Consider the following 26,495-nt stretch of genomic DNA (forward strand, 5'->3'; position numbering starts at 1 on the left):
GGATGTGGAACCTGAAACATTTTTCTTTCCTTCATTTAAAAATGAATTACAATTGACTTTGCAATAAAGATTCTATAATGATAGATAAGAACTTTAATAATTATTGTAAATGAAATCTTAGAAGATAATTGAAGTCTCCTATGTCAGACCCTAAAGTTATAAGACAATTGTCATATAGTGCAGCCTTGCAATCTATACCAGTTATCACTGAAACCAAACACATAATGGCTCATCCTACTGAATCACCTTCAACAGCTATGGATACTATCTTAAAAGAACTATTAGCCATAAAATCTTCCATTGCTTCTTTGGAAAATACAGTGTCTACTAATACTACGGAAGTTCAAGGCTTGAGGAATGAAGTGGTCAAGTTTCAATCTCGTATGCAATCAATGGACAATCGATTGACAGATATTGAAATCCGCATAGATAAGACACCTGATACTAGCCAAGATATATGGTATCTTCAGCAAAAAATGACCGTATAGAGGACCGGAGTAGAAGGAATAACCTTAGAATTATAGGTCTTCTAGAGCAAACAGAGAAAGACAATATTCTAGACTTTTTGACTAATTTTCTCCCAACCCTGACGAACATTACTTTTACAGTGGCGTTAGAAGTTCAGAGAGCTCATCGTGTTCGTTCACGTGGAATAACACAATCCACAAACCCTAGACATATTTTAGCTTGCTGTTTACGCCATCACCAAACCAGTCAGATTATTATGGCTGCCAAAAAATATGGTCCATATGAATATGAAACATCTCAGGTAATAATCACATCAGATTATTCAGCACCTACAAATCTCAAAAGGAAACAATTCTTAAATCTACGCAACAGATTAAAGAAAAGAGATATAAAATATGGTCTTTTGGATCCAGCTATTATGATTGTGACTTTTCAAGGGAAAACCAAAGAATATTCAGATCCCCCACGACTTGGAATCCTTTTTGAATGACTTAGATGACAAAGATTCCGAGATGGAGTATAAGAATTCTTCAACAACTAAAGAATTCTCATCTCCCACCACTCCAGAGGACATAGATCAAGGAGAATGGGAGCCTGTTCAACAACAATGGACACATGGTGGTAAATTTAAAGCATGGATAAAGTATCAACCGAGAGATAAATCTAGATCTCCTTTAAAAACTTGAATAGAGCGGAAATATTATTGCTTTATCTACTTTCTATTCAATGTACATCTCATTACAAGATCATATTTATTTATGATGTAGAATACTTCATATCGTACATTAGAAATGGCTTTATTTTCCCCTTCTCTATTCTCCTCTTCATGACTCTTTGGCTTATATCCCCAGATAAAAGGTTAGGTGTAAAGTGTACAAAATTGTCTTATCACTTGTGTTGGACAATTTATTTGATAATTTTAATAAGAAATACTTTCCTTCTACTAAATTAATATAAAAGTCACCCTGATTTAAAAACTCACCTATAATATAATTACTTATTGACATATTTGAAACTTTATAATTTATCTTATATTTCTTCTTTCTCGAACTCTCTTCTTTATTATTCATCTTCTTATTCATCTTTTTATATTCCTTCTCTTTCTCTCTTTTTATTATTAGAATTTGGATTGATATTATTTTGTTAGTTTTCACATGTCCATTAGCAAGTTAAAACCTTTAAATGTTATTTCTTTGAATGTTAATGGTTTGACACATTTTATCAAGAGAAAGAAGATAGTTAATTTTCTTGGACAACAAAAACCAGATATTGCTTTAATACAAGAAACACATCAGAAAGTGAAAAATTGAAGAGACTGGGTTGGTCAAGTTATACATGCTAGCATAACGCAAAATAATTCCAATAACGATGACACACCTATTCAGAAACGTGGAGTAGCTATTCTTTTTCATAAAAATTTACCATACAAAATTATTAAAACATGGTTAGATGATGAAGGCAGATATGCATTTGTTAAAATTCGTATTAGAAATTATTTTATGATTATAGGCACGATATATGCACCCAATGATTCCAAAACGATATTCATTTCAAAGATTAGTAGATTATTATCTTCCTTTGGGTCCACAAAAGTATTGATTGGAGGAGATTGGAATGTTACTGTGGACCCATTTATTGATAAATCTGGCAAACCAGATACTCATCATTCAAATGATAGATATATCTTAAAAGATCTTATAGATGATTTTGCATTACAAGAACCATGGCGTCTTTTACGCCCAGATGACAGAGATTATACCTTTACATCTTGTGCACAATCAATTCGCTCCAGAATAGATTATTTTTTAACCTCATCCGCAATGATACAATCAATAACATCTGCAGGAATTGTTCCTTGTAGCCTCTCAGATCATGATTTAATAAACTTACACATTAATATTGGATTAACACACTCTCCAAAAGCTAATTGGAGATTTAATACTTCTATGTATAAGACACCTTAAGCTAAATTGAATCTCTGCCAACATGTTGACCAATTCCTTGTAGAGAATAGAGACTCCGTTACAGATGCTAGTGTATTATAGGGAGCAGGCAAAGCAGTCATTAGAGGAGTGATTATGAGAGAATCATATCTTCTTTTAAAAAAAAAAAAAAAGAGGAATTCATTAGAAAAAGAGGTTATATCACTTTCAAAAGATTATAACAAATCTGAATCACCTGAGATTCAAAAAAATCTGTTATCAGTTAAATTCAGACTCAATAATCTATATATCTCTCGGGCCGAAAAATGTTTATTCCTAATTCGACAACGTCACTATGAAAGAGGGGAGAAAGCGGGACGTCTTTTAGCTTATCAGTTACGCCTACAGGAATCATCCAGAGCGATACCTATTATTAAAAATTCTTCAAATGACTTATTTACTTTACCAACATACATTATTACACAATTCCAAACTTATTATGAAACACTTTACACATCATTGAACTGCGAAGATACAAAGGAGGAAGATGATTTTTTCACCAACCTAAAGATCCCAAGATTAACTCAAGAACAAAAATTAAGACTAGAGGGACCTATATCAACAGAAGAGATAGCAAAAGCTATTGTTTGTTTAGCTACCAACAAAGCCCCTGGAGAAGACGGCTTTCCCATTGAATTTTATAAATCACAAAAGCCCAAATTATTCCATTGTTACAATCCTTCTTTAATGAAGCTTTAAAAAAGGGTCACTTTCCCCCCCAGAATTTCTGCGAGCACGTATTACTGTAATTCTCAAACCGGATAAAGACCCATCGGAATGTTCCAGTTATAGACCTATTTCTTTAATAAACTCTGATATTAAAATTTTGGCTAAAATACTTGCGATAAGATAAAATTCAGTCATCACAACACTTATTCATCCCTCTCAAATAGGTTTTGTTCTATCTCGAGCCTCCTCAAATCACCTTCAAACAATTCTACATTTATTATGGCAACAACGTAATAAAATAGAAGAAAATATCGTATTCTCCTTAGATGCTGAAAAGGCATTTGACAGAGTAGAATGGTGATAGTTCGAAATAAATATGAATAGAATGGGTATTGGTACAGATTTCATTACATTAACTAAGGGAATGTATCAACTTCCTTCAGCCGCGATCACATGTAATGGTTTTACATCTCCTTATTAAAATTTTACGAGGGACCTGACAAGGATGTCCACTATCCCTTTGCAATTCCTTATTGTAATAGAACCCTTAGCCATTGCAATTAAAAATGATAACATACCAGGCATTGCTAATTCAGCAGGCGAGGTTAAAGCTTTTTATTATGCAGACGATTTTTTCCTTACATTATCTAACCCGAACTCCTCAGTCAAAAACCTGATTAAACTATTAAATCAATTCTCGACATTTTCTGGTTCTAAGATTAACTGGTCTAAATGTGAAGCTTTACCAATGAACAATACTACTTCATCCGTATTAAGCAATTTCTCTTTTAAGTGGAAATCAGCACATTTGAAATATCTTGGGATCCTACTTAATACAGGGTTGAAGAATATTATGATGGATCATTTGAACCCCATAATAGATAGACTTAAAAGAGATTTTATTAGATGGTCTCAATTGAATCTATCGCTATGGGGAAGAATACAGATCATTAAAATGAATACAATTCCAAAATGTAATTACGTCTTCGGTATGTTATCACTTCCTATTACTTCTAAATTTTTCAAAAATACTGCATCTTTGATAACTCATTTTATTTGGGGAGGAAAAAACCCTCGTAGAAATGGTTCAAAATTGCATTCATCTTCTTTAAAAGGAGGCCTTAGACTTCCACACTTAGAAAACTATTGGATAGCACAACAACTATCACACACAACTTATGATATCCATGAATGACAACACACCCATATAGGTGAAATTGGAACAATTCCTATTGAAAACTACTACCCCCATGGCTATCTATTACACTAAATGTCCAAAACTCTCCAATCCAATCATTTACTTCTCCCAAGTGGCTTGGCAAAAAGCATATACAATTATAAACTGTAATATTCATATACATTTAAATGCTCCAATACGGAATAACTCCGCAATTATATACAAAGGTAAAGAACTTAATTGGTTTGTCTGGAAAAATCATAAAATAATCTATCAGACATATACACGCGAAATAACTCCTTGAAGCCTTTCTCACAACTACAAGATACGTATAAACTCCTGCAATCACAATTTAATAATTATGTATTATTAATGTCAATTCTTAACCCTATAACAAATCCAAATACAGATTCTATGATACACTCATCCATTGCTCGTTATATCTACATGTGGAAAAACTTCAAAGGCATGGTATCTGGCTTATATTCATTATTAATTGATAAATCTTTTTCAGATGATACATCTAGAAATTTAAAATTATGGTGGTCTACAAGACTTAATATTAATTATTCAGACAAAGAATGGTCTAAAGTACTGGAAAATTACAATCAGGGCCTTCGTGATACAAGGTTGAAATTTAACTAATTTAAAATTCTACATCGATGGCACTGGTCACCTAAATTATGCTCTGCCAAACTCAGTAATAACTGTGCTTGCTGGAGATGTTTCCAACCCAACTGCGATATCGTACATATCTTATGGGAATGTACTGAAATACAACAATTTTGGATACAAATATTACAATATCTGAGAAAAAATGTCCCCAATATTTCATCTCAGTCACCTCGCTTATTTTTTACTATATGATACTCATGGTCTAGGTAAGCTCTCTTCACAGGTGTTTAGATGGCTGTCTACAGTGATCGGTATAGCTAAAATTAACATATTACGTTTCTGGAAATCAAATGCTTTGCCTACTGTCCAAACTTGGTTAAAAGATATGTTTGAGATTGCACAATTCGAATGAATGATATTTAAACTAAACGATAACCTACAGCAATTCGACCACATATGGAATAATTTTTTAAATAAGTTAATTCCTCTGCCCCTTTTTCAATTCATACAACGATCAATGGGAAATACTGTTTTTCTTAAATACACTCTCTCCAATCCCGATACATATTTACAGTGGTTTAACCAATTATCGTTTCCTGTTCCTTTCTTTGTTTTAACGTGTTATAGGATTGTATAATACAAAGGCGATTTGCTTAAATACTTTGTAATAATATATTTGATGTTCATTGCTACTTTTATAAGTTTCATATAGAACATATCTAATATAGAATAACTATGGAAGGTACTTACACATTTTTTTTAATTTTTTTATTAGCACACTGGATTCTCTTCCTTTTGATTTTTTTTTTTTCTTCTCTAAAAAAAAAAATACTGTATAATTTATACTGTTAATGAACATTTTGTATTTATTTTGTATCTATAAAAATATAGTAACGAATTGAAATACAAAAAAAAAAAAAAAGTGATGTCGGAATTCTTCAATGAGTGTTTTGAATTAAGGCAGGGAGAACCAGTAACATTTTGAGTTTTAATTTTGCAGTGTGTTGATTCCTAAGGTGCTCATATTTTTGTGTTCTTAACAGAAAATGGTCTCATTCGCAGAAAATGCCAATTCCTGATTTTTGTTTTCTTTCAGTTTTATAGAGGGTAGAAGTAAATATGTGATAAGAGTTGAAAGCAAGCGTGTGTGTGTGTGATTTGAATGCACATGTGCAGGTCAGCCTCAGGTAAAGGATTGTCACATAAGTGAATGGGGACATTTGGCGTGAGTGAGGGAAAAGTGTTGTGTGATCTTGGACTTGGAAATTGAATTGAGACTATAAAAGTGGATGCTCACACACTTTTCTGAAAAATTAATTTGTAATACGCAATTGATTAAAATGTTCCTCGTTTTCCACCAGACTGAAAATGATGGCATTTAAAGGTATTTTTCAACGCTTGCATTTGTTAGGTTGTGGCATTTGGCTTATTTTTATTTTTCACCAAACCTTTATTCTGGCGCTTTGAAGGTAAATTCTTCTTTACTATTGCTGCATAGCTTCAGAATAGAATTTTGACTGCCCATGAACCCAACAGATACATGTTCACACCCGTGTTGATGGTGGGGTTCCCCCCCTCCAGTTCTTTTAGTGTATGTTTATAAGATACTAAACTTTGTTGTTTTTCTGTTGGCATGACAAGTTGGTTGCCACACAAACGTTTTGTTTGATAATGAAAGCTAATTATACTTTGTGCTCATTAATATGGTTGCTGCTTTAGGGGTAGTGTTATTCTGAAGTGTTCCTGTCATTGTTTTATTTTCTTACTCTCTGCTCTCACTTTGAATTCACTGTAGCATACCATGGAATACCTGTTCTGTTAAATCTTGCAGAAACGGAAGAGACATGAAAAATGTGGGACAGTGCGTATTAGGGATGCCGCTGGCATATTCATTGTATACCTATTGCACCAGTTTGGCATTGCTGTTCAGGGCCTAAGTAATGCTTTTGTCCGAAGTTTTGGCGGCAGTGGGGGTCCTTGATTGGCTCTAAGAGTGTAGCTGGATTATCTCACGTGTTTACCGTTTGCTATTCAGAATGCGCAGCCCTTTACAGAATTTCTCAACTTTGTATTTTTACTTTATAGATAAACCAAAATTGCCTGAAAATTACACAGATGAAACGTGGCAAAAACTGAAAGAAGCAGTTGAAGCGATTCAGAACAGCACGTCAATTAAATATAATTTAGAGGAACTATACCAGGTCAGTAACTGCTAAATAGCATTTTTTAAATGGAAATAATGGTGAACCATCAGAGTTTGGATAATCAGTTGACTTATTGATGTGCCTGAGATAGATATGGAGTACAGTAGAAAAATATATAAGGTGTGATGCCGTCTTGAGACTTATTTAGAGCTGGTCATACAGTTGGTTTAATTTCGTGTAAAAGGGAATGTTACTGGTAGATAACATTTGTTTAAAATGTAGACACATGCACTGACGGACAACAGCTACAGTAGAGCTTGTAAAAATAGATTTTTCTTCATACTTTGGATTGTCTACTTCTATCTACCTCTCCAGTTCACTGGTCAAGTGTTAAAAACCCTTATTTGTGTTAACTAATACAGGATGCTGCATATTTGTTTTGTACACATTTCTTTGAAATTTTTCATTTTCTTCAGTTTTTTTTTAATTCAAAACATTACATCAAAATAGAATGAACGCTATTCTAGTGGAAGACAATGGAGCATGTTTTCAGTAGTTTGTGCTATATATATAATACTTAAAATTTAAACTAATGCCCTTTGTCTCCACTTCTGTAGGCCTCTCCACTGTATTAAACTCCTGTCTTTGCTTTCTTTGTCAAACCAAGTACGACTAACTTTAACACTCAGCACTGGATATTTTGTCCAAGTGGAATGTTTTCCTTAACTGCCTTGCACATTTGTAAAGTTCAAATCGAGATGTAAAGCACCACTCTATCAGTGGTTGAAGCAATGAGCATTAGTTCACATACGTACAGGAGCTAGAATACCCTCCCTGTTTAGATATTTTATTTACAAAAACAAAGAGGGAGAAGGAGGTTGTGGGGCTTGGTCTGTCCACAGAATGGACAGGAATAAGGATTTTCCTGTTAGAAAACACACACCCATCAGAGTTATCCCTTGGTGGCATGCTTCATCATAGGGTTTCTTCCTGTTCTGCTATGGAGCGGAGCGTGCTACGACCTACGGGATACGTAGGAGCACTGATGTAGTCTCGTCGTTTTGAATCATAGGAGGGAAAGGAGTGGTGGGGTCTTGGGTGAGTTAAAAAAAAAATACCTGTCTCCTAGTAATTCAAATGTTTTAATAGATCTCTTGGAGGCGGTATGTTTAAAAAGGGGCTGCGGAAGTGGGGGATGTAATGTACCTGACTTTCTAGTCTACATGTTTTGGAGCCTTACCTCTAGGCTCCTCTTCAGGACCAAGGTGGATTCCCTGGTGCCACTCCTTGTTTGACTACCTGTAATGAAAGCATAAATAATACATGCTCTGTGTATTTTAAACATGTAAACACGTAAAAACACACCAAACAGCACACACGTTGTGCATGCGTAACCTGCTCTGTAGTATTTGGATTCTCATATCATAGCTCCTCCGGGAGGGTGTGTGTGCTTGTGGTCACACTCTAAAGATTTGGCAAAGTTTTAGAATCAATTCATCTTGCTGTATCCGCAGCGCCATGTAAACAATGCTCTAACGGTACTTACTTCCTCATAGCAACACTACTGCTCTGTACCTAATGCTCACCTCCCCGGGGTCTGAAACTTGAATGCTCACATGGGAGCCAGTTCAAATTTGCAGCAGCTCTTGCATCTCTGCATGCTAAAGCGTGCAACACTACACGGCTAACTTCGCCAAGATGGCGACCTCCTGTGGAACGAAGGGAGGTCCGCAAGGACTCTAAAAGTAGGTATCCCTTGTGGATGCCTGTAATTGCAGGGAGGTCATTGGGGCTTCAAGGGCTTACAGAGGAAGAACAGGGGGTTCCCATATCGTTTTGATAATTATTTGGGAGTTTCTTTCTTGTGTTTAATGAAGGGTTACTCGTTCCATTCTTACTGTGATGGTGACATATATGTGAGTGACTAATATTTATTTTTGTGGGTTAGCTCTTTGTGACACTATGGAATGTAAAGGAATGAGATGGACATAGGACCTTTTGCACTGCCTAGGTGTACCATTCATTTCTGGAGATGTATATCAGACTAATGATTAACGTGGTGTTAATACTTCATCAGCTGGCTCCAAGGTATGTTCTTATTCAAGACAAATTGTGTGTGCATAATTTATAACCCCATTGTTGTTGTTTTTTCAAACAGTGTAGACTCACAATTAATCTCTTTATGGTGTTCTAGGGTAACCCACTGGTAATCCTCCACTGTGTGTGCTTTCTCTTTGAAACGATTGGGCATTTTAGTTGTAGCCCGTCCACATCTTAGGTTACTACAGTGTTCGCAGATGCGAGTCTTAACCTTGCGGATGGTCTTCCCCACATAATGTAGGTTGCATGGACAAGTGATCATGTATACTGCTCGCTGAGTGTTAAAATTGGAGAAATCTCTAATGTCCAATGTTGTGCTGTCGTTAAAGGTGACCTGTTTAATGACCTTTGTTAGATGGCGCACACTACAGTTTCCACATGGATAATGTCCATTGGGTAGTGGTAGGTAGTTGATATCTCCTGGTTTACCACAAAGATGGCGTGGGCGGGTGTGTACAAGCATGTCTCTAAGACTCTTTTCCACATATATGTGAAAACTTGGGTTTAGGAATATTTAATGAGCCACTATTGAAGATGTGCCAATGTTTGTTGATGATCTTGCTTACTTGATTGGCGGCTATGTTAAATGTTGTGATACATATCTGTCTTTCCTCCTTCTCTTTTTGGGGAGGGGTCTCCGGAAGGGCTTCTCTGTTATTGTGAGCTCGCTTCATGTCTCGGTTGATTATTCTTGGGGGGGTATTTCCTAGCCTCCAGTTTAGATGCTAGACTCTGGACTTTTTTTTTTTTTTTTTTTTTTTAATCTGATATCTCTGCGCAATTCCTTCTCAAACTGAGAAATTGTCCAAATGGTATGTTCTCTCTCAAATTGCGGGGTTAGCCCTATCGAACAGGAATAAACAGTTTTTGGCTGTTGGTTTTTCATGGGTGGTTGTTTTAAGAGCACCATTGGTGGCTATAAGGTTTAAATCCAGGAAGACCAAATGTTCCTTGCTCATTGTGTGAGTGAATTTCAAGGACTGGTCCTGTCTGTTTAACCACTCTAAAAAGGTCACCACTTGTGTTTCATTCCCTTTCCAGATTAACAGTATGTCATCAGTATATCTTTTCCACAATACTATGTTGTCTCTGTGTGGATTGGTGGGGTTTAGGATTCTCTCTTTCTCTAGATGATGGACATAGAGACCGGCCAGACTCTGAGCGAAGGTGCTTCCCATGCTGGTCCCGTGTTTTTGAAAGTACAACTTTTTCTCAAATTAAAAAACTTTTTTTGTTAGGGCCCGGAAGGAGCATTCAATAACCACATTCCGTGGTGTTTAGTAGTCCCAATCTAAGTCAAAGATAACCTCCTCAATTATGTGTAATGTGTCAGGGTGAGGAAGGTTTGTGTTTAGGCTTTCCACATCCAGTCCTATTAGTATCTCATTTGGTGGCTCAAAAGGTTTGTCCTTCAAAAGACTCAGTACATCCTTTGTATCTTTAAGGTAGGTATCTATGTTTTGGACTATGGGTCTTAAAAACGCATCTGCAAAATGGGAAAGAGGTTCCAAAAAATAATTGATTCCTGATACGATGGGTCTACCAGCAGGTGATTCAAGGCTTCTGTGAATTTTGGGGATAGTGTAGCAAAAAGGTGTTACTGTATTTTTATTAATTAGGAAATCTCCTTTCTGGGAAATCCAGTTGTGTGCTAAAGCTTGCTCCACTATGCTGTGGATCTTCGCCTTTAGGAAATCATTAGGGTCCTCCCTGAGTTTTTCGTAGTTACGTGTGTCACCCAGTAGTTTTAAACATTCTTTACGATAGCTTTCTAAGGTCTGGATTACGAAAGCGCCTCCCTTATCTGCTGGTTTTACTACTACTATGTTGTTAGCTAGTTCATGTAAGGCTTTTTTCTCGTTCTTGGTTGCATTATGGAACACCTCAAAGTGTTTAGATTAAACACACTGATATCCTTCAGAACCGCTTTTTCAAAGGCAAAGATTTCTATTGGGATAGAAGTGTTTGGAGGTGTGAAGGACGATTTTTTTGCATACACCTGTGTCCCCCAGTGCTAAATTGTCTGCTGGTGGCTGACCTTCAAAAAAGGATCTTAGCTTGATCTTCCTAATGAAATCATTTACTTCAATGCACAATCTGAATTTGTCCAGGGAGGCCGTTGGGACAAAACCCAAACCCTTCTCAAGGACGCCTATCTGTGCGTCAGTCAGTGGCATGTCGCTGAGATTTGCTACTAGACTGTGCGACTCCTTGGGCCTGCTTGATTGTCCGGACTCTGTGTACTCTCGATTGTCATGCTCCATGTCGTTGTCCTCCCCGGATCTTGGTCCGATGCCCATTGGACCTGGGGTTGTCTCTTTGATTTGCCCCTTGGGCGTGTCCAGCCTCTTCCTAAAAAATAAAAATAAAGGAGGGCGGTACTATTGAAATTGGTCACCCTGGGGTTCCCAGTGTTAAAAATGAGGATGATACATTTGGTGTGGTGGGGGGGGGCCTAATGCATAGAGGGCTGGATACATAGAATAGGTACACTACCCTCTCCCTGTTCTAAAACCAGCTCTCCTGTTTGTTCTGTTCCATCTCCCCTGAATCTGTCCTTTCATGTTGGAGTCAGAATTGCTGGAGACTGAGTCAGTTAAATCAGAGTCCGTATTGTACCCTGGATTCCTTCCTGAGGGGACATAGTCTTCTCTGATATAGTGGTGTACTTTTTCATTCAAAAACCTGCTTATGTCCTTCTTAAGTTTTTGATATTTTGTTTGTTTAAGGTATACCTCATATTCACTTATTGTTTGATTTAATTCCTCAAGGATAGGTATGATTTTAGGCTAACCTCTGTGGTGAGAATCTCGCCGTTTAGTTCCTCTGATAGTCATGTTACCATTTTAATGATGATAATCAACCAGTCCCAGGTACAATGTCAAGATATAAGTGACCAGTCTATTTTAAAAGTCTTGTCATGTTGGAAAATGAAAGGTTCATTTCTTACTATGAGACCTTGTGGGGCTGCATTTGTTCTGAGGTACTCTGTCATCATGATCCCATGGATCATGGTTTTGACTTGACTCCTTTTCAGGGTGTTGAGCTCGTCCCAGTCCTTACCGTTTCCCACATTCTCCCGATATTGGTGTGTCACCAAATGGACATACTGAAGCTAAAATTCTGTCTACTTCTTCAGCCAAGAAAGTAAGCCCTGTGATTTCTGCAATGTGTGATAAATGTCCTTCACGCGTTGGTGTAGTAAATCTACTCGCAAAAAACTTCCGCAGTTTCACGTGTTTACATGTTTAAAAGTTTCAAATGTAGTATGTCTTGTACTGTTGATTGTGAGAGTACTTTAGTCTCTCAGTCCTGATATTCACAAGTGCCATTTCCCACGAGTGGGGTGCAGTTTGACACCACATTACTAAGGTGAATTGCACCATATCACAAAGCATGTATTATTTAGGTTTTCATTAGAGGTAGTCTAACAAGGAGTGGCACCAGGGAGTCCACCTTGGTCCTGAATAGAAGCCTAGGGGTAAGGCCCAGAAACAGGTAGACTAGGAAGTGAGGTGCATTGCATCACCCACTTCAGCAGCCACTTTTTAAACATACTGCCTCCAACAGATCTATTAAATCATTGGCATTACTAGGAGACAGGTATTTGTAACTCACCCAAGACCCCACTATTCCTGTCCCTCCTGTGATTCACATTGACAAGACTACATCAGTGCTCCCACGTATCCCATAGGTCGTAGCACGCCCTGCTCCATAGCGGAACGGGAATAAACCCAATGATGAAGCACGCCACCAAGGGGTAACCTGGTGGGGGAGGTTTTTCTAACAGGAAAATCCTTTTTCCAGTCCATCCTGTGGTAGTTCTTTTAGATGGGCCTCTTTTGTAATATTAGATATTTTTTTTAACATCCTCAGCATTTCTGTTTGTACATTAATCTTAATCAAGCACAGATTGTTATTAGTAATTCAGTTCTGATTATATGTTGAACTGCCAGATTCTATCATTTTCTAAGATGTCAGAGGCACATTACAATTCTTCAGTCTTTTGCAAGGAATTAGATTACTTGTGACCAAATGTCTGGTGAAAAGAAAAAACAATCCTCTCCGCCATTGGGATCCATATTTTCTTTTCACTGGTTCCATTTTTGGTCTTTACTTTTTCCTCTTATGGCTTTAGCAACTGTTTGGACTATTAATTTGTTTTGTTTTGTTTTCTTTTTTTTTTTGTGGGAGTGTACAGTTGCGCAATTTTAGACTTGTTTTCTTTAGCCTTCTTAGAAAGGTTGAATATTATTGTATTTTGGATATTCCTGCTTCCTTCTCTCCCCTATTTATCGTGTCTTTTTCCTAGTCTACACATCAGTGTTGTTTACTCTGAACATGCCCCAGAACACTCACTAGAATGGAGCTAGAAAGTCTAGTGATGCCTAAAAGAGCTGGGAAAGGGGTTAAATGAGCAGTCCACCTCCTTTAGGCCTCCACTACGACCAGAATTGTATCAAATGTCCTTGACTAGGATGACCTAGAGAGGGTAGGATCATGCTACCCAACTGAGCACGACATATTAGTTCACATTCACTGCCCCTTGGGGTGTTGGGTGTGTATCATGCTCCTGCTTCAACCTCTGTCTCCCTCTTTACCAATCACAGGAAGCAGATGGGCTGTTGGTCCTATTTCTAGGCCAACTTTCCTTTGCTCTCCGAGCATCATTTGTCTTTAACAGCCACCCAGCCAGTGCCACACCAACTAAGGCGAGGCAAAGCATTGTTCCTTTTCATCCTTGAGCACTTTTAATTTATCTGAGACCAGGACCTTGTTCTCAAGCCCTCAGTCTCTCAACTTGCCCTTTGCTATCTTAAAAGCTTTTTTTTGTCTTTGCAACTGTTGTGTAAATCCAGGAATATGTGCATTGTGGAAAGTCTGATGCAGCGGTTTCCCATAGCTTTTGATGGTCCATTGTCTCTGGTGTTCACGTACTAACATTAAATGTTTACATGCACAGGTACCTTGCGTTTCTTTGCAGCCATTTCTGAAATGAAATCCTTATTCCGGTGGCTTCCCTTTTGGCATCTGGATCATAAATGCAGTTTTTTTTATTTGAACTGCTCCACTTGTGAGAGGGCATAGTCTATTTTCACCCTGTCAAAAAAACATAGCTGAGTCACCCAAAACATGTTCCTTCCTTTTGGGCAATGGAATGGCCTACCTTCTACTTACTTAAAATTTTCCCTAACATGCAGGAGTGAATTAATTAAGCAAAGGATCTTCGAAGGTGATCTGTGGGCAATTGTGTTATGGGTCAAGGACAGGGTTTTTTCATCCTTACGTTTATAGCACTTGAATACAGTATTGCGCTGTTTGTTGGAAGGATTTTGTAGAAGTTTTAATTCTCCAGATATGTTGACCAATTACACTTTTTTTTTTTTTTATTATATATTTTTTTTAATAGCAACCCTGTAGGAAATTAAATTTCACTTTTATGGACCAGGGCTGAGAAAGGCACAGCAATTTTGCCAAAAGATTGTTGTACATTTTTGTGATTTTTCTGTGGAGTCTTGGTCCTTGAGCAATGAGGCACCCCCTGTGTGAGATATTTAGCAACATGGCATGCGTCTGCCTCAGACATCCCTTTTCCATGTCTCTGCCTCACAACCCATGCTCTTGTTTAAAGTGAATACTCTCTTTAATGCCTCCATTACTGTAGAACTGAATTGGCATATGTCTTTTTTGAGGTGGGAATGCGCAATTGAAATTCAAGAGAAGTGACCTCTTTCTCTAAAAATGAAAGTGGGCTAGCTGCAGCTACCTTAGTATAACAATTTCACAGAAGAGTCACACCCAGTCTCCCCTCCTACACCCCACATAGTTCTTCTTACTAAATAGTAAAGAACCAAATGTGCTCTAAATATGCACGGAAAACCACATTACTTTAACTAGCTTACACTACTAGTTCATATTTGATCTTTTAAAATTTTTAGATTGTCCTTTCATCTGAGTTATAAAGAAATGAGGGTCAGTCTGCCAATGTGTAGTGGTAACACTGTTCATTTTCCTCTCAGTCTCCTGGTGCATCCCCAAAAATCTCCAAGAATTCCTCTTGCTTGTCCTTCTGCATTGTGCTTATTCAGATTGAGATCATCACTTTGGAGGAATTGGAGTTACTTCAACTTTAAGGTTTCTGGCTTGTAAATGTGTGTGTCTGTGATATGATTGGTGGATGTTGGCTGTATCTATCACTGCTGGTGTTCTATTCTTCGCTGAGTAGGTGTGTGCTTATGTATGAACTTCTGCTTAGCTGCACTCCCTCCGTGGTTTGCGTGAGGTAACTTTGCAGCCCTGGTATTTGAGCTAGAGGTTTGCACTATTACCATGCTGTACCTACTGTGTGAAAAGTCTGTAGGCGTGCACCTGCTTTGTGGTTAAAGAAATCTGCCCTACTTTGTCAAGGCTAGACGTACCCATCTTCCTTCTCACCGCCAATCCATCTTCCCCTTTTTTATATATAAAACCCATTGGTGTCGTATCAAAGCGCATTTCACACAACTTTATTTACTATTTCATCTTGAAAGTAAAAAGAGAAAAAATGTTTGTCTCATTTTAAAGCCACAAAAAGAATAGAGGTTCTTTATGGTATGCTGAATTAGGATCTCAAACATGATATGTAATCTGTAGCTATTCAATCCTCTACTTATGTAAGTATTACAAAACATCAATGAAAAACTTTCAGTACGTTCCTTATTATAGTTTAAGTGTGTAGAGATCAAACTGAGTGAAAAAGTATAGTGCAGCAACGTATATAATACTTAAGACAAAGGAACAACAGTAATTTTTGTATAGTTTGGGTCCTGAAATTTCAGATACCGCAATAGTTGAAAACAAATCCGTTCACATTGCAATTGACAGCGTTTCGACCCATAGTGGATTAAGAATCCTTCTCACGACAAATACACATAATCACAAGCCAATCATGGAAGCCATATAAACATGAGGAGTGACAAAGAAACCTCCTCTTCTTGCAGAGAGGAACAAATACCGTCCCTTGAACATTCAGTGAAGATTCTTCCTGTTTTTGATCTGAAACTTAATGTACTAAATAGCCATTCATCAAATGGTTTGACTATATCTGTGTGGTGTAAAATAAATACACACGTCAAGCAATCATACATAATCATTTCAAGCAAGAGAGCGGGATAATCCTCGCTCGGAGACCTTAATGTAATTAAAAGTTCTTGTTCATGAATGCTTTAAAAACATAGATGTGACAGGACTGGAGGCTTCAGATTATGCAAGTTCAAGGCTGATCGACAATCATAGAAAAAGGTTCTTGTAACAGGAATCCTTAAACATTCACTGACAACCAGTCTGCCATCCATATGATGTCTTCGAAGCAGGCCTTAGCATTTCAATTTAGTAGCCATTTCAGCTCTCATTCAATGGGCACCAACCATGGAAGCATCACTACCCGCATTTGACAGTATCCACCAGATGTGGATATATGTATGTAGAAGAAAAATTAGCACTTGATCGGAAGCAGAAGTCCTGAGGGAAGAAGTGACATACTCATCTACTTGAAGACCAATTACAACACACGCCTCATCCTGGACATCCCCCGCCACTGCCACATCACAGCCCACCTGAGAGACCTACACTGGCTCCCTGTCAACAAGAGAATAACCTTCAGATTCCTCACCCACGCTCACAAGGCACAACACCGGACCAGAATACCTCAACACACTGCTCTCCTTCTACACCCTGACCCGACAGCTTTGCTCCGCCGACCTTGCCCTCGCCACCATCCCACGCATCCGCAGAACAACCACCGGTGGCAGATCGTTCTTGCACCTCGCCGCCAAGACTTGGAACATTCTTCCCACCCACTTGCGTCAGACCAAGAACCTCCTTACCTTCAACAGTCATCTCAAGACATGACTGTTTCCGCAGTAGTAGTCGCCCCTCCCCCCCTCCCCCCCGCGGCTTGAGGCCCTCACTGGTGAGTATTGCGCTTTACAAAATCCCTGATTGATTTATAGTTTCCAGGCTCCTAGAAATGCTGTAAAAGACACCTGCCTAGTAGCAGATTTTGTCTGCCTGCCAGGTCTAATGCTTGAGCGTCCAACACTTATTTCTGAGCAAGCAGGAAAATGAGTGATAGATGAAACAGACGAATCAAAAACAAAAATATCACAGTGGGTGGTAACATTCTCTAAGTGATGTGGCTATGCATGTTCGTGACAGATTTAACACTTATTGACTTCTAATTTTAGACTTTCCGTCTTTCTTGCATTATTTTCAAACATAATTTAGAAAAGGCCTAATCTCAGACTTTCCAGGGTAAGAACACATTTATTTTCTCTTTATAATGTGCTGAATTTATGATATAAGCTCTATAGTGCTTCTTGAGTGTTGCATCGCCTTCTTCCAGCTCAACAACAAAGTTAAAACACCATTAAAATTAACCATAACCTTTAACAGAACAGCTTTCCATCTACATACCTATGGCATAGAGTGTGTAGCATTTTATATGTCACAATAAGTATAATTTCGAGCTGCAATCTCTGTACATTCTCTAATGGGCAAAATATTGTTTTTTCACCACAATTTAAGCCATTTGACTCTTTACTATCAAGGGCAAGTATATATTTAGACTCTAATATTTTTAACTTCTTCTTTTCCCTGGTGCCCCACATTGGCATCTACCTCTATACCACCAATGACTCTATACTTGAGGTCCTTAGCCTCCCCTCCATCTAGCTTCTTATAGTGTCTCACAACAGGGTATGTTAAATCAGTTTTTTATTGCCCTAAGATGCTGTACAATCATCTTGTAGACCTGTAGTGTGGTGCTCCCTACCTATATTTTAGGACAACTGCATTTCAAAATATATACCACAAATTATTTCTTACATGTAAATTGCCCTTTGATTTAATGAATAATTCTCCCTTCTCTTTTGATTTCTGTAATACTTTCTCCTTTTTCACGTGCTTTACATTTCCCACATTTCTTAAACACCCCCCTCTCGATTTTAACCATGTAGCTTTATTTCTCTTGATGTCACTCCTCACTACCTTGTCCTTTAAGGATCTACCTATCCCAAGAACAAAATAAATATTAAAACTCGTTGCCCTTGACCCCAAGCAATATGTCCTGGGCGGCGGGCTATAGGAATTTCACATCCCTGCAAGCGCTCAGCTAGTATGTCTGAGTAAGTAGTATAAACCTCCGGGAGGAGAAGGGCCATCCGGGTCAGGGGATTTGCACCTCAGCATTGCCTTAATCACCTCCTGGATCTCATTCCCTGTCAGGGCCAGATCTAACATCTGTGTTAACTCTAGGTCTTGAAAGTGCAGCGCTCTCAAAAAGGACTCTCCTGCAGAGCTCACCCAGCCACCAGGCTGACCATACACCTGGCCGAGATACAGCCGCAGCGCACCGTTCATTGCAGATTGGGATTTGGAGGTTCTTCCATTCTGCAGCTATAGCAATAAAATCGGGGAGCTCGGTCTCTCCCTCCGAAGTAACCATGCTAGGAGGCAGCTGGTCCGGTTCCCTTCTCGTGGAGCAGCTGCCAATATTTCTCCAGTGTAAATTTTCAAGTCTGTACCACGTCTCATCCACCCTGCTGCTCTGCACCAGTGGATCCTTCTGATCCCCCTCGCTGAGCGTCTGCCAGGGCATCCTCCTGTTCTTTGAGCTCTCTTCTCATCTTCTCATCTGTCGCCTGATGTCATATTTTCGAGGTAGGCATTGGCCCCTCAGTACCACCTTTAAGACGTCCCTCTTGTTTGTCCGGGTTCCCTTGGACCCCCAGTTACCCTCCTGATATCGTTCTAGGGCTTTGCGGATCTCGGCCCTGAATGTGTTGTCCCGCAGCATTTTAAGGCACAGTTGCCACATGGGGATAGGTGGGGATCACCCTTCTCCATCAATGTGTAAAGAGCACAGGTGCATAATCTGACAGGAAACGTCCAAGGTAGTCAACCACGATGATACAGCCAGCTAAGTGGTGCTATGAGTATTCTATCCAACCTGCTACTTTAAGTTGTGTTTCCAAGCGGTAGGTGTACTCTGTGTCTCCTAGATGTCTCCTTCCACGCATCCACACAGTCCACACTCCTCATCACCTCTTTCAGTGACCCTGTCATTACCGGTTTTGTGTTGAGTTTTGGGGGGGGCTAGCCCTAGCACCACTCAAGATGTAGTTGAAGTTGTCCGCCCATAGACAAGGTGTCTTCAGGCTCGGCAAGAATATGTTGAGCACCCTCCCAAAGAATCCTGTAATGTCATAGTTAGAGACAAATGCATCAAGGAAGCCAATCTCATGGCCATTCAGTGTCCCTAAGAGGAGCAGGTACCTCAGTGTAAAGAAATGGCTCCCTGTTGCAGTTACCCCCCACTTTTTGCCTGATACTGATGCTGACTTGACTGAGAAGTGTGCTGGGACCCTGCTAACCAGGCCCCAGCACCAGTGTTCTTTCACCTAAAATGTACCATTGTCTCCACAATTGGCACACCCCTGGCACCCAGGTAAGTCCCTTGCAACTGGTACCCCTGGTACCAAGGGCCCTGATGCCAGGGAAGGTCTCCAAGGGCTGCAGCATGACTTATGCCACCCTAGGGACCCCTCACTCAGCACAGACACACTGCTTGCCAGCTTGTGTGTGCTGGTGGAGAGAAAATGACTAAGTCGACATGGCACTCCCCTCAGGGTGCCATGCAACCTCACACTGCCTGTGGCATAGGTCAGTCACCCTTCTAGCAGGCCTTACAGCCCTAAGGCAGGGTGCACTATACTACAGGTGAGGGCATATGTGCATGAGCACTATGCCCCTACAGTGTCTAAGCAAAACCTTAGACATTGTAAATGCAGGGTAGCCATAAGAATATATGGTCTGGGAGTCTGTCAAAAACGAACTCCACAGCTCCATAATGGCTACACTGAATACTGGGAAGTTTAGTATCAAACTTCTCAGAATAATAAACCCACACTGATGCCAGTGTTGGATTTATTAAAAAATGCACACAGAGGGCAGCTTAGACATGCCCCCTGTATTTTACCCAATTGTTCAGTGCAAGACTGACTGGTCTGTGCCAGCCTGCTGCTGAGAGACGAGTTTCTGACCCCATGCGGTGAGAGCCTTTGTGCTCTCTGAGGACAGAAACAAAGCCTGCTCTGGGTGGAGGTGCTTCACACCTCCCCCCTGCAGGAACTGTACCACCTAGCAGTGAGCTTCAAAGGCTCAAGCTTCGTGTTACAATGCCCCAGGGCACTCCAGCTAGTGGAGATGCCCGCCCCCTGGACACAGCCCCCACTTTTGACGGCAAGTCCAGGAGAGATAATGAGTCACTGGCCAGTCAGGACAGCCCCTAAGGTGTCCTGAGCTGAGGTGACTTCGACTTTTAGAAATCCTCCATCTTGCAGATGGAGGATTCCCCCAATAGGAATAGGGATGTGCCCCCCTCCCCTCAGGGAGGAGGCACAAAGAGGGTGTAGCCACCCTAAAGGACAGTAGCCATTGGCTACTGCCCTCCCAGACCTAAACACGCCCTTAAATTTAGTATTTACGGGCTCCCCTGAACCTAAGAATTTAGATTCCTGCAACTACAAGAAGAAGAGGACTGCTGAGCTGAAAGACCCCTGCAGAAGAAGAAAGAAGACACCAACTGCTTTGGCCCCAGTCCTACCGGCCTGTCTCCTGCCTTCTAAGGAACCCTGCTCCAGCGACGCTTTCCCCAGGACCAGCGACCTCTGAATCCTCAGAGGACTGCCCTGCTTCAAGAGAAACAAGAAACTCCCGAGGACAGCGGCCCTGTTCCAAAAAGACTGCAACTTTGTTTCAGAGGAGCAGATTTAAAGACCCCTGCAATCCCCGCAAGAAGCGTAAGACTTGCAACACTGCACCCGGCGACCCCGACTCGACTGGTGGAGAACTAACACCTCAGGGAGGACCCTCCGGCGACTCCGAGACTGTGAGTAACCAAAGTTGTCCCCCCCTGAACCCCCACAGCGACGCCTTCAGAGGGAATCCCCAGGCTCCCGCTGACCGCGACTGTCTGACTCTAAAATCCTGACGGCTGGAAAAGACCCTGCACCCGCAGCCCCCAGGACCTGAAGGATCGGAACTTCAGTGCAGGAGTGACCCCCAGGAGGCCCTCTCCCTTGCCCAGGTGGTGGCTACCCCGAGGAGCCCCCCCCCCCTTGCCTGCCTGCATCGCTGAAGAGACCCCTTGGTCTCCCATTGATTTACATTGGAAACCCGACGCGTGTTTGCACACTGCACCCGGCCGCCCCAGTGCCGCTGAGGGTGTACTTTTTGTGTGAGCTTGTGTCCCCCCCCCCCCCCGGTGCCCTACAAAACCCCCCTGGTCTGCCCTCCGAAGACGCGGGTACTTACCTGCTGGCAGACTGGAACCGGGGCACCCCCTTCTCTCCACTGAAGCCTATGCGTTTTGGGCACCACTTTTAACTCTGCACCTGACCGGCCCTGAGCTGCTGGTGTGGTGACTTTGGGGTTGCTCTGAACCCCCAACGGTGGGCTACCTTGGACCCCAATTTGAACCCCGTAGGTGGTTAACTTACCTGCAAGAACTAACATTACTTTACCTCCCCTAGGAACGGTGAAAATTGCAAAAAAGTGTCCACTTTTAAAACAGCTAAATGTGTTTTATGTAAAAAGTATATATGCTACTGTAATTATTCCAAGTTCCTAAAGTACTTACCTGCAATACCTTTCAAATGAGATATTACATGTAGAATTTGAACCTGTGGTTCTTAAAATAAACTAAGAAAATATATTTTTCTATAACAAAACCTATTGGCCTGGAATTGTCTCTGAGTGTGTGTTCCTCATTTATTGCCTGTGTGTATGTACAACAAATGCTTAACACTACTCCTTTGATAAGCCTACTGCTCGACCACACTACCACAAAATAGAGCATTAGTATTATCTCTTTTTGCCACTATCTTACCTCTAAGGGGAACCCTTGGACTCTGTGCATACTATTCCTTACTTTGAAATAGTGCATACAGAGCCAACTTCCTACACTCAGCATCTGCACACATCTCTCGTAGTCTGAAGGGCACTCCCGGGGCTATCCATATGGCCACTCCCCTTGAATAAGATGGGTAGGTGGAGGCATACACTTGCTCCCCTCCATTTCTTCCTCAGTTTATCTACCTCTGGGTCTTTTTAAGTGGGTCTCCTGGAGGAGTTCAATTCCTACACACTGCCACCTGAGGTAAGTATTTACCCTATACCATTTTGTGTAATGCTTCTGGTCCCTGTCGTTCCAGTTGAGTACATTTACCTCCCCAGCCATAGCTGGCTATTCCTTGAGTCTGGAACTTCGAGTGCTCCCACCGCCCCCTCCCATGGCCAATACCTATTTCCTGGTTTTTGCCAGCCTTGCTGTGTCCAAGGTGACTGCGTGTGTGTGTGTTTAGTGTTAGCTGGTTCTGTCTAGTAATCACAATTAAGCAAAACCAAACATATTCCACCCCGGGGTAAACATCGAGATACAGTTTCCCAGTGATGCTTCCCCATTTAAGATGCCACTGATTACTCCTCGACTACCCCTTCAGATTGGCATCCACACAGCAACACACAAACAATACTGAGCAAAATAATCTTTAACACACCGGAGACCCTATGGGGGCACAGTTCATCCACCAGTCAAGGCTGATAGCACCTCTGCACCCATAGATCCCTTGAGAGTCCTAAGCCGCCCAGATAAGAACTGGCTAACAGTAACCTGCTGTAAAGGAAAATAACAAAATAATGGCAATTGTTGGAACACAAACAACCAGTGAAAAGGGCATGGCCCGCATAGTGCTTTCCCGACCCGTGGCTTAAATTGCGTAGAAAAGGCTGGAGCCCCCTGCAGAAAATGCCAGTCAGTTCGCTGGTAAGTCTCCGCAGAATAAGTCCAAGGGAGAAAGCTGAAGCACAATTAACACATTATTAAACATCTGATCCAAGTATGTGCTGTCCCTGTCTCGGAGTCTTCCAGTTGATCATTTAGGAGCTTTGTTTTCTCCACTAACCCTCACATCACGGCCTTTGGGGGGGTAGAGGGGTGGGAGCCTTCACATCTGCAGGAAGAGCCTCAACTTCTGTTTTTATTTTCCGTGACCCCTCCATGAACTTAAGCACAACAGCACATAGGAAATTAACTTCAATCGAGATAAAATCTATTTTTCCCACAAGCTCTTGTTTTGAGGACGCAGTGGCTGCAAGTGTTTGGGTACCTCTTATGTCTCCCATTGCTCCAGGGTTCTCACCCTCACCAATTTCAGGACGGTGTGGCGGCAGTCGGGGGGCTCAGTATACCCATCCGTTGTTGTCTGCTGCAACCTGGTTACCCTGTCTTGCTCCTGTCTAGCTGCTCTGTGGCTCAGATGGCAGGGTGACCTCAGTAGTTTGCTTCTTTGCCAGACAATACTCCTGCCAAAGGTCCAGTGGGAGATCCCAGACCAAATAATTCAATGTGCCCCTGCCATCCAAAGTTTTCTCATCAATTGTTTTACTGTAACCGTTAGTGATATTATCAATGATGTCATAGAAGATGTAATATCTATAGTAATTAGCGGTGCAAAGTGGGGCTATGAGTTATAGTTACCTTACGGCACGAGTTATAGTTGATTGAAATAACTAATTATCATAGGTGAATTTCTGTGGGTTTGTGCCTTTAAAATGTGAGCCTAACTAGAACGTCCCTGAAACCTTGGTTTTATATCAGTAAATATCTTTTTTTATTTTTTTAAGTAATTTGAATTACTATACATTACTCCAAGGCTGTGTGCAACTGAAGTTGACCGCAGGGCCTGGCCTGTGGCCACGTCCTGCAGCCAACCACCTGTACCCATTCAATCCCGTACCATGCAGGCCTTTAGCCATACATGGCGGGGCCTTGGGTGCAGGTCCCGTATAACCACCCAACCCCCTGCCTGGCAGGGGCTGGGGGTCTCACCAGCAGTTGACAAGAAACTCGTCAGTCACTACGAGCTGTTGCGCTAAAAAAAGCAAAGATGCAAGCATCTCCTTCAAGGTGTACAGATAAGTTTTGAAGGTCGAAATGCAGAGAAAAAACATTGCTTTGCCTTCACCATGTGCAAGAAATGTGGCTGTTCAGTACTTCACAGAAGTGGAGCTCCAACTTGATGACCTGCTTTATTTATATCTGTAAATGCTTCCAGTTGAGGTTTTAATTCTGTGAAATCAGCATTGTGCGAGAATGAATCTTGCACTCCGTATTTATCCAAGAAGAGGCTAGCATCTTGTGAAGAATGCCTACCCAACTAGAGTACTTTGGACTAGCTATTTAGTAAGTGCTACCTTGTTTGGTAAATGCATAGTGCATCTCCTACACTACAGCGGAGTAAAGAATGCCAAGGTAATGTCCGCAGTGACATTTTGTGTTTGTAACTTTGCCATTATCATTGTTCCTCGAGAGGCTTCATAATTTTTTTCTTTCTTTCAAGGGACCACGGGGAGAACATCAAGGCCTCTGGCTCACACCCTCTTGTGGGAGATGCCATTGCTCCCGCATGCAGAGAGCAGCTGTAAATGCAGCTCTCTGCATGTAGTAGCATTACTTTGATCTCTCAAACATGCGGGCAGGGAAAGAGATGAAATTTCTGCTTTGAGCAAGTGGGAGCATTTTTAAAGCTCCTGCTTTCTGAAAGCAAAGTGTTTTGCTTTTGCTTGGTTTGATGTGTCAAAGCCAAGCCAACCCCCCTCAGCTTTCATTTATTTGTTGCCCCAGAGAAGTCCGCATCCCCCCTTAATAAATATATACCTGCATGCTCCCTGGGACCTGGGTTACCCCCTGTTCAAGCAAGGACCCTCACTCAAGTCAGGGTAAAAGAGAATCACCCTCGGCTAACCCCTGCTTACCCCCTTGGTAGCTTGGCAGAGCAGTAGGCTTAACCTCAGAGTGCTAGGTGTAAAGTATTTGTACCGACACACACACAGTAACTTAATGAAAACACTACAAAATAACACAACACAGGTTTAGAAAAAATTGAGAATATTTAAACGAAACAAGACCAAAACCACAAAAATCCACAATACACAAGTCAAGTTACCAATTAAAAACCAAAAAGAGTCTTTAAGTAGTTTTAAACACAAACTAACACTGTTAACGTGAAAATGTACCTTGGGTGCGTCAAAAATAATCCTGCCCGGGCGAGTGTGCGTCAAAAAGGGATTGCGATGTGTCAATTTCACTCACGAGCCAGACCTTGGGTCGCTTCTCCTTTTGTCAGGCCGGGCGCGTCGTTTCTTCTCTCCGCAGGAGAGCGAAGCTTGATCCGGTCAGCACTCTCGGGCCAGGCAGGCCTTGCGTTGTTTTTACATGTACATCGGTACTTGCGTCGGAAATCCAGCCACATGTTTCAAAAACCATGCATCGAGGGTTTCGATCTCTGAGTGTCCGTCAGCGATGCTGCGTGTCGTTTCTCCAGCTCTGTGTTTCGTTTCCGGCGAGCATAGATTTTCAGCCGACGGCGCATTGTTTCTTCAGCCGCAGATCAGAGTTGTGTCGATCTTTTCACCGCACAGCGCTCTGTGCGTGTATTTCCTCCTCTTAGGCTGCCAGCTTCTTCTTTCAAGGTCCCAGGAACTGGATGGGCACCACAGGGCAGAGTGGGAGTCTCTCCAGAGACTCCAAGTGCTGGCAGAGAGAAGTCTTTGCTGTCCCTGAGACTTCAAACAACAGGCGGCAAGCTCTAAATCAAGCCCTTGGAGCTTTCTTCTCAAGATGGAAGGCACACAAAGTCCAGTCTTTGCCCTCTTAATCTGGCAGAAGCAGCAACTGCAGGATAGCTCCACAAAGCACAGTCGCAGGCAGGGCAGCTCTTATCCTCAGCTCTTCAGCTCTTTTCCAGGCAGAGGTTCCTCTTGGTTGCAGAAGTGTTCTAAAGTCTGTGGTTTTGGGTGCCCTTCTTATACCCAATTTCTCCTTTGAAGTAGGCCTACTTCAAAGCAAAGTCTCTCTTGAATGTGAAATCCTGCCTTGCCCAGGTCAGGCCCCAGACACTCACCAGGGGGTTGGAGACTACATTGTGTGAGGGCAGGCACAGCCCTTTCAGGTGTGAGTGACCACATCTCTCCTCCCTCCTAGCACAGATGGCTCATCAGGATATGCAGGCTACACCCCAGCTCCCTTTGGGTCACTGTCTAGTGTGAGGTGCAACCAGCCCAACTGTCAAACTGACCCAGACAGGGAATCCACAAACAGGCAGTCACAGAAATGGTATAAGCAAGAAAATGCTCACTTTCTAAAAGTGGCATTTTCAAAAACACAATCTTAAAATCAACTTTACTAAAAGATGTAGTTTTAAATTGAGCTCAGAGACCGCAAACTCCACTAGTCCATCC

The 26,495-nt window shown here is 41.3% G+C and overlaps 1 protein-coding gene across 3 annotated transcripts in view; it reads left to right on the top strand.

The window, feature by feature from the left end:
- CUL4B (cullin 4B) overlaps positions 1 to 26,495 on the top strand; it is a 581,072-nt gene that overhangs the window by 54,702 nt on the left and 499,875 nt on the right. For all 3 annotated transcript variants that reach the window (XM_069212058.1, XM_069212066.1, XM_069212075.1), the window contains exon 3: positions 6,997 to 7,112. In XM_069212058.1, coding sequence (XP_069068159.1) covers positions 6,997 to 7,112 — 116 coding nt within the window. The remainder of the gene's footprint in view (positions 1 to 6,996; positions 7,113 to 26,495) is intronic.

This window comes from Pleurodeles waltl, chromosome 2_1 (assembly GCF_031143425.1).
Source record: "Pleurodeles waltl isolate 20211129_DDA chromosome 2_1, aPleWal1.hap1.20221129, whole genome shotgun sequence".
NCBI lineage: Eukaryota > Metazoa > Chordata > Amphibia > Caudata > Salamandridae > Pleurodeles > Pleurodeles waltl.